Below are 9,942 nucleotides of genomic sequence, written 5' to 3' on the forward strand. Positions count from 1 at the left end.
CTACCTGGTACCCCTGCACATTGACTCAGTACTGGTAATCCTTATAGTCTCATTATTACCTCAACTACCTGGTACCCCTGCACATTGACTCAGTACTGGTACTCCTTATAGCCTCATTATTACCTCAACTACCTGGTACCACTGCACATTGACTCAGTTCTGGTTCTACTTATAGTCTCATTATTACCTCAACTACCTGGTACCCCTGCACATTGACTCAGTACTGGTACTCCTTATAGTCTCATTATTACCTCAACTACCTGGTACCCCTACACATTGACTCAGTACTGGTACTCCTTATAGTCTCTTTATTACCTCAACTACCTGGTACCCTGCACATTGACTCAGTACTGGTACTCCTTATAGTCTCATTATTACCTCAACTACCTGGTACCCTGCACATTGACTCAGTACTGGTACTCCGTATAGCCTCATTATTACCTCAACTACCTGGTACCCTGCACATTGTCTCAGTACTGGTACTCCTTATAGTCTCATTATTACCTCAACTACCTGGTACCCCTGCACATTGACTCAGTACTGGTACTCCTTATAGTCTCATTATTACCTCAACTACCTGGTACCCCTGCACATTGACTCAGTACTGGTACTCTTTATAGTCTCATTATTACCTCAAGTACCTGGTACCCTGCACATTGACTCAGTACTGGTACTCCTTATAGTCTCATTATTACCTCAACTACCTGGTACCCCTGCATATTGACTCAGTACTGGTACTCCTTATAGTCTCATTATTACCTCAACTACCTGGTACCCTGCACATTGACTCAGTACTGGTTCTCCTTATAGTCTCATTATTACCTCAACTACCTGTTACCCTCCACATTGACTCAGTACTGGTACTCCTTATAGTCTCATTATTACCTCAACTACCTGGTACCCCTGCACATTGACTCAGTACTGGTACTCCTTATAGTCTCATTATTACCTCAACTACCTGGTACCCTGCACATTGACTCAGTACTGGTACTCCTTATAGTCTCATTATTACCTCAACTACCTGGTACCCTGCACATTGACTCAGTACTGGTACTCCTTATAGTCTCAATATTACCTCAACTACCTGGTACCCCTGCACATTGACTCAGTAATGGTACTCCTTATAGCCTCATTATTACCTCAACTACCTGGTACCCCTGCACATTGACTCAGTACTGGTACTCCTTATAGCCTCATTATTACCTCAACTACCTGGTACCCTGCACATTGACTCAGTACTGGTTCTCCTTATAGTCTCATTATTACCTCAACTACCTGGTACCCTGCACATTGACTCAGTACTGGTACTCCTTATAGCCTCATTATTACCTCAACTACCTGGTACCCTGCACATTGACTCAGTACTGGTACTCCTTATAGCCTCATTATTACCTCAACTACCTGGTACCCCTGCACATTGACTCAGTACTGGTAATCCTTATAGTCTCATTATTACCTCAACTACCTGGTACCCCTGCACATTGACTCAGTACTGGTACTCCTTATAGCCTCATTATTACCTCAACTACCTGGTACCACTGCACATTGACTCAGTTCTGGTTCTCCTTATAGTCTCATTATTACCTCAACTACCTGGTACCCCTGCACATTGACTCAGTACTGGTACTCCTTATAGTCTCATTATTACCTCAACTACCTGGTACCCTTCACATTGACTCAGTACTGGTACTCCTTATAGTCTCATTATTACCTCAACTACCTGGTACCCTGCACATTGACTCAGTACTGGTACTCCTTATAGTCTCAATATTACCTCAACTACCTGGTACCCCTGCACATTGACTCAGTAATGGTACTCCTTATAGCCTCATTATTACCTCAACTACCTGGTACCCCTGCACATTGACTCAGTACTGGTACTCCTTATAGCCTCATTATTACCTCAACTACCTGGTACCCTGCACATTGACTCAGTACTGGTACTCCTTATAGTCTCATTATTACCTCAACTACCTGGTACCCCTGCACATTGACTCAGTACTGGTAATCCTTATAGTCTCATTATTACCTCAACTACCTGGTACCCCTGCACATTGACTCAGTACTGGTACTCCTTATAGTCTCATTATTTCCTCAACTACCTGTTACCCCTGCACATTGACTCAGTACTGGTACTCCTTATAGCCTCATTATTACCTCAACTACCTGGTACCCCTGCACATTGACTCAGTACTGGTACTCATTATAGTCTCATTATTACCTCAACTACCTGGTACCCTGCACATTGACTCAGTACTGGTACTCCTTATAGTCTCATTATTACCTCAACTACCTGGTACCCTGCACATTGACTCAGTACTGGTACTCCTTATAGCCTCATTATTACCTCAACTACCTGGTACCCCTGCACATTGACTCAGTACTGGTACTCCTTATAGCCTCATTATTACCTCAACTACCTGGTACCCCTGCACATTGACTCAGTACTGGTACTCCTTATAGTCTCTTTATTACCTCAACTACCTGGTACCCCTGCACATTGACTCAGTACTGGTACTCCTTATAGTCTCATTATTACCTCAACTACCTGGTACCCCTGCACATTGACTCAGTACTGGTACTCCTTATAGCCTCATTATTACCTCAACTACCTGGTACCCTGCACATTGACTCAGTACTGGTACTCCTTATAGTCTCATTATTACCTCAACTACCTGGTACCCCTGCACATTGACTCAGTACTGGTACTCCTTATAGTCTCATTATTACCTCAACTACCTGGTGCTCTGCACATTGACTCAGTACTGGTACTCCTTATAGTCTCAATATTACCTCAACTACCTGGTACCCCTGCACATTGACTCAGTAATGGTACTCCTTATAGCCTCATTATTACCTCAACTACCTGGTACCCCTGCACATTGACTCAGTACTGGTACTCCTTATAGCCTCATTATTACCTCAACTACCTGGTACCCTGCACATTGACTCAGTACTGGTACTCCTTATAGTCTCATTATTACCTCAACTACCTGGTACCCTGCACATTGACTCAGTACTGGCACTGCTTATAGTCTCATTATTACCTCAACTACCTGGTGCCCCTGCACATTGACTCAGTACTGGTACTCCTTATAGTCTCATTATTACCTCAACTACCTGGTACCCCTGTACATTGACTCAGTACTGGTACTCCTTATAGTCTCATTATTACCTCAACTACCTGGTACCCCTGCACATTGACTCAGTACTGGTACTCCTTATAGTCTCATTATTACCTCAACTACCTGGTACCCCTGCACATTGACTCAGTACTGGTACTCCTTATAGTCTCATTATTACCTCAGCTACCTGGTACTCCTGCACATTGACTCAGTACTGGTACTCCTTATAGTCTCATTATTACCTCAACTACCTGGTACCCCTGCACATTGACTCAGTACTGGTACTCCTTATAGTCTCATTATTACCTCAACTACCTGGTACCCTGCACATTGACTCAGTACTGGTTCTCCTCATAGTCTCATTATTACCTCAACTACCTGATACCCTGCACATTGACTCAGTACTGGTACTCCTTATAGTCTCATTATTACCTCAACTACCTGGTACCCTGCACATTGACTCAGTACTGGTACTCCTTATAGCCTCATTATTACCTCAACTACCTGGTACCCTGCACATTGACTCAGTACTGGTACTCCTTATAGTCTCATTATTACCTCAACTACCTGGTACCCTGCACATTGACTCAGTACTGGTAATCCTTATAGTCTCATTATTACCTCAACTACCTGGTACCCCTGCACATTGACTCAGTACTGGTACTCCTTATAGCCTCATTATTACCTCAACTACCTGGTACCACTGCACATTGACTCAGTTCTGGTTCTCCTTATAGTCTCATTATTACCTCAACTACCTGGTACCCCTGCACATTGACTCAGTACTGGTACTCCTTATAGTCTCATTATTACCTCAACTACCTGGTACCCCTGTACATTGACTCAGTACTGGTACTCCTTATAGTCTCATTATTACCTCAACTACCTGGTACCCCTGCACATTGACTCAGTACTGGTACTCCTTATAGTCTCATTATTACCTCAACTACCTGGTACCCCTGTACATTGACTCAGTACTGGTACTCCTTATAGTCTCATTATTACCTCAACTACCTGGTACCACTGCACATTGACTCAGTTCTGGTTCTCCTTATAGTCTCATTATTACCTCAACTACCTGGTACCCCTGCACATTGACTCAGTACTGGTTCTCCTTATAGTCTCTTTATTACCTCAACTACCTGGTACCCCTGCACATTGACTCAATACTGGTACTCTTTATAGTCTCATTATTACCTCAACTACCTGGTACCCCTGAACATTGACTCAGTACTGGTACTCCTTATAGTCTCATTATTACCTCAACTACCTGGTACCCTTCACATTGACTCAGTACTGGTACTCCTTATAGCCGCATTATTACCTCAACTACCTGGTACCCTGCACATTGTCTCAGTACTGGTACTCCTTATAGTCTCATTATTACCTCAACTACCTGGTACCCTGCACATTGACTCAGTACTGGTACTCCTTATAGTCTCATTATTACCTCAACTACCTGGTACCCCTGCATATTGACTCAGTACTGGTACTCCTTATAGTCTCATTATTACCTCAACTACCTGGTACCCTGCACATTGACTCAGTACTGGTTCTCCTTATAGTCGCATTATTACCTCAACTACCTGGTACCCTGCACATTGACTCAGTACTGGTACTCCTTATAGTCTCATTATTACCTCAACTACCTGGTACCCTGCACATTGACTCAGTACTGGTACTCCTTATAGTCTCATTATTACCTCAACTACCTGGTACCCCTGCACATTGACTCAGTACTGGTAATCCTTATAGTCTCATTATTACCTCAACTACCTGGTACCCCTGCACATTGACTCAGTACTGGTACTCCTTATAGTCTCATTATTTCCTCAACTACCTGTTACCCCTGCACATTGACTCAGTACTGGTACTCCTTATAGCCTCATTATTACCTCAACTACCTGGTACCCCTGCACATTGACTCAGTACTGGTACTCCTTATAGCCTCATCATTACCTCAACTACCTGGTACCCCTGCACATTGACTCAGTACTGGTACTCCTTATAGCCTCATTATTACCTCAACTACCTGGTACCCCTGCACATTGACTCAGTACTGGTACTCCTTATAGTCTCTTTATTACCTCAACTACCTGGTACCCCTGCACATTGACTCAGTACTGGTACTCCTTATAGTCTCATTATTACCTCAACTACCTGGTACCCCTGAACATTGACTCAGTACTGGTACTCCTTATAGTCTCAATATTACCTCAACTACCTGGTACCCCTGCACATTGACTCAGTAATGGTACTCCTTATAGCCTCATTATTACCTCAACTACCTGGTACCCCTGCACATTGACTCAGTACTGGTACTCCTTATAGCCTCATTATTACCTCAACTACCTGGTACCCTGCACATTGACTCAGTACTGGTACTCCTTATAGTCTCATTATTACCTCAACTACCTGGTACCCTGCACATTGACTCAGTACTGGCACTGCTTATAGTCTCATTATTACCTCAACTACCTGGTGCCCCTGCACATTGACTCAGTACTGGTACTCCTTATAGTCTCATTATTACCTCAACTACCTGGTACCCTGCACATTGACTCAGTACTGGTACTCCTTATAGTCTCATTATTACCTCAACTACCTGGTACCCCTGCACATTGACTCAGTAATGGTACTCCTTATAGTCTCATTATTACCTCAACTACCTGGTACCCTGCACATTGACTCAGTACTGGCACTGCTTATAGTCTCATTATTACCTCAACTACCTGGTGCCCCTGCACATTGACTCAGTACTGGTACTCCTTATAGTCTCATTATTACCTCAACTACCTGGTACCCTGCACATTGACTCAGTACTGGTACTCCTAGTCTCATTATTACCTCAACTACCTGGTACCCCTGTACATTGACTCAGTACTGGTACTCCTTATAGTCTCATTATTACCTCAACTACCTGGTACCCCTGCACATTGACTCAGTACTGGTACTCCTTATAGTCTCATTATTACCTCAACTACCTGGTACCCCTATATAATGTTTATATATTTTATGATGTAGTTTCAAGGTGATTCATTATGTTTTCCAGAATCTCCAACCAAACTCAGTGTCTCCAGAGATCAGTTTCTCCAGTTCCCAGTCATCTGTCCATGAAGAGTGACTTCTCTATGGATCATCCTATTTATTTTAGTGATGGATCAGGGACCTTTGACCCCAGGTAAGTTACTGGTCAGAAATGATGATATTACTATTGAAGAGGAGATTCTTCAGGATCTGAAACAAGATGTATTTTGTGTATCTGAGTATATGCTGTAAAGCATCTGCTTATCATTTGTTGTTTATGTCACATATTTTAAGACACTGAGTGGACAAAACATTATGATCATCTGCTTTTTCCATGACACAGACTGACCAGGTGAATCCAGGTGAAGCTATGATCCCTTATTGACGTCACTTGTTAAATCCACTTCAGTCAGTGTAGATGAAGGGGAGGTTACAGGTTAAATAATTAGCATCAAGCCTTGAGACAGCTGAGACATGGATTGTGTATGTGTGCCATTCAGAGGGTGAATGAGCAAATCAAACTATTGAAGTGTCTTTGAATGGGGTCGTTGGTCTGAGGCACACTGGTCTGTGAAGAATCTAACATTCTAGTAATGGCTCTGTGGACATGTTATTCATTCCAGAGGCTTCTACCACACTCAGACAGCACAGTATACTGTTCCCATCTGTCTGTCTATGAACAGTGACTTCTCCATGGATCGTCCTGTTAATTCCAGTGTTGGTGGATCAGTTACCTTTGACCGAAGGTACGTCACCACATTTTTGTTGTTGTAATGTGTAATTTGAGAATGTTCAAGATGTCTCTCTCTCTACTTTATCTCTGTAGTGGATGGTCTACTCTGCTAGAGGATCAGTATCTCTCTCCTTTATCTCTGTAGTGGATGGTCTATTCTGCTAGAGGATCAGTATCTCTCTCTCCTTTATCTCTGTAGTGGATTGTCTACTCTGTTAGAGGATCAGTATCTCTCTCTCCTTTATCTCTGTAGTGGATGGTCTACTCTGTTAGAGGATCAGTATCTCTCTCTCCTTTATCTCTGTAGTGGATGGTCTACTCTGTTAGAGGATCAGTATCTCTCTCCTTTATCTCTGTAGTGGATGGTCTACTCTGTTAGAGGATCAGTATCTCTCTCTCCTTTATCTCTGTCGTGGATGGTCTACTCTGTTAGAGGATCAGTATCTCTCTCTCCTTTATCTCTGTAGTGGATGGTCTACTCTGTTAGAGGATCAGTATCTCTCTCTCCTTTATCTCTGTGTGGATGGTCTACTCTGTTACAGGATCAGTATCTCTCTCTCCTTTATCTCTGTAGTGGATGGTCTACTCTGTTAGAGGATCAGTATCTCTCTCTCCTTTATCTCTGTAGTGGATGGTCTACTCTGTTACAGGATCAGTATCTCTCTCCTTTATCTCTGTAGTGGATGGTCTACTCTGCCAGAGGATCAGTCCAGGTGTGCAGTGTGTCAGCAGGTGTTGAGGGATCCAGTCTCTATCACCTGTGGACACAGGTTCTGCAGACAGTGCATCACCAGATACTGGGAGAAACCTGCTCCTTCAGGAGACTATGACTGTCCTCAGTGTAGAAAGAGATCCAGAACACGTCCTGTACTACAACACCTGACTGAACCCAATGATGCAAGAGGCTCTGTAAACCACAAAGACAGCCTGCAGAGAGCTATAGTAAACCATAAAGACAGTCTGCAGAGAGCTCTAGTAAACCATAAAGACAGCCTGAGAAGGAGGTATGAATGTGTGATAGAAGGCATCGAAACAGCAGGGAACCAAACTCCCCTCAACAGGATTTACACAGAGCTCTACATCACAGAAGGAGAGAGTGAAGGGGTTAACAACGAACATGAGGTTTGGCAGCTACAGACAGCACCCAGGACGCCAACCTCACATGATACAGCAATCCACTGCAATGACATCTTTAAACCCTTACCTGGCCAAGAGAGAAGCATCAGAACTGTGCTGACGAAGGGCATCGCTGGCATCGGAAAAACAGTCTCTGTGCAGAAGTTTATCCTAGACTGGGCTGAAGGGAAGGCAAACCAAGATGTGGACATCATATTTGTGCTTCCTTTCCGGGAGCTGAACTTGATCAAAGATCTCCAGTACAGTCTTCTCAGACTTTTAAATGACTTCCACACAGAACTAGACATAGGCAATGCAAAGAAACTCACTGCCTGTAAAGCTATGTTCATCTTTGATGGTTTGGATGAAAGCAGACTTCCATTGGATTTCCAGCGCAACGAAAAGGTGTCTGATATCACCCAGACATCATCTGTTGATGTTCTGCTGACAAACCTCATCAAGGGGAATCTGCTTCCCTCTGCTCTCCTATGGATAACCTCCCGACCAGCAGCAACCAATCAGATCCCCCCTAAGTGTGTTGACCAGGTGACAGAGGTACGAGGGTTCAATGACCCACAGAAGGAGGAGTACTTCAGGAAGAGATTCAGTGATGAGGACCTGTCCAGCAGAATCATCTCACACATAAAGAAATCAAGGAGCCTCCACATCATGTGCCACATTCCAGTCTTCTGTTGGATTTCTGCAACAGTCCTTGAACACATGTTGAGTACAGACAAGAGGAGAGAGATGCCCACAACTCTGACTGAGATGTCCATACACTTCCTGCTCATTCAGACCAGCCTGAAGAACCAGAAGTATCATGGAAGAGATGAGATGGATCAAGAGGAGCTCATGGAGTCAGATAAGGAAATTATTCTGAAGCTGGGGAAGCTGGCGTTTGAAAATCTGGAGAAGGGTAATCTCATGTTCTATGAAGAAGACCTGAAAGAGGCTGGCCTTGATGTCAAAGAAGCCTCAGTGTACTCAGGAGTGTGCACACAAATCTTTAAAGAAGAGTCTGTGTTATTTCAGAGAGTGGTGTACTGCTTTGTTCATCTGAGCATTCAGGAGTTTCTCTCAGCTGTCTACATGTACCATTGTTACACAACCAAGAACATGGATGCACTGAAGCCCTTCCTCAAGAGAAAGTCTAGAGCCGCGTCTGAAGAGCTAACCTTGCATGAGCTGCTGAAGAGGACCGTTGATAAAGCCTTGGAGAGTAAGAATGGACACCTGGACCTTTTTGTCCGCTTCCTTCATGGCATGTCACTGGAGTCCAATCAGAAACTCCTACGAGGTCTGGTGACACAGACAGAAAGCAGTCCAGAGAGGGTCCAGAAAACAATCCGATCCCTTAAGGTGATGCAGAGGAAGAACATCTCCCCTGAGAGGTGCATCAATCTCTTCCACTGTCTGATAGAGATGAAAGACCATTCAGTACAGGAGGAAATCCAAGCGTACTTGAGGTCAGAGAACAGATCCAAAAACCTCTCCCTTGCTCAGTGTTCAGCGCTGGCCTACATGCTGCAGATATCAAAGGAGGTTCTGGAGGTGTTTAACCTGAAGGAATACAAGACATCAGAGGAGGGTCGTAGGAGACTGGTCCCAGCTGTGAGAGGCTGTAGGAAAGCTCTGTAAGTATTCATGTAAATATCGCACACCAAAATAAATTGTAGTTATAGCAGTATTTTCATTGGCTGACTGGCTCTGTAAGTAGTCATGTGACTATCCCTCAGACCAAACATTACTGTATGAAGGAACAACAGTATTTTCATTGGCTGAATAAACGTTCTATCAGCTGAAAACTCTTAAACTATAATACAAACTGATCAGAAATGTTGTAGCATTGAACCATGAATGTACGATATACACATTATTAGTGTACGGGTAACAGTGTAAGCAGGGAAAGCTAAGCGTAACATTTGAATACAACCTGTCTGT

General features: G+C 43.6%; 1 protein-coding gene across 1 annotated transcript; it reads left to right on the top strand.

Moving 5' to 3' along the window:
• Nucleotides 1-6,186: 6,186 nt before the first annotated feature.
• Nucleotides 6,187-9,639, top strand: LOC120036211 (NLR family CARD domain-containing protein 3-like). Its single transcript, XM_038982692.1, has 3 exons — nt 6,187-6,306; nt 6,776-6,898; nt 7,566-9,639. Exons 1-3 carry the CDS (start codon nt 6,239-6,241, stop codon nt 9,637-9,639), a joined length of 2,265 nt encoding a protein of 754 aa, XP_038838620.1. The 5' UTR covers nt 6,187-6,238.
• Nucleotides 9,640-9,942: the final 303 nt, after the last annotated feature.

Source organism: Salvelinus namaycush, unplaced genomic scaffold (genome assembly GCF_016432855.1).
Source record: "Salvelinus namaycush isolate Seneca unplaced genomic scaffold, SaNama_1.0 Scaffold1245, whole genome shotgun sequence".
Taxonomy (NCBI): Eukaryota; Metazoa; Chordata; class Actinopteri; order Salmoniformes; family Salmonidae; genus Salvelinus; species Salvelinus namaycush.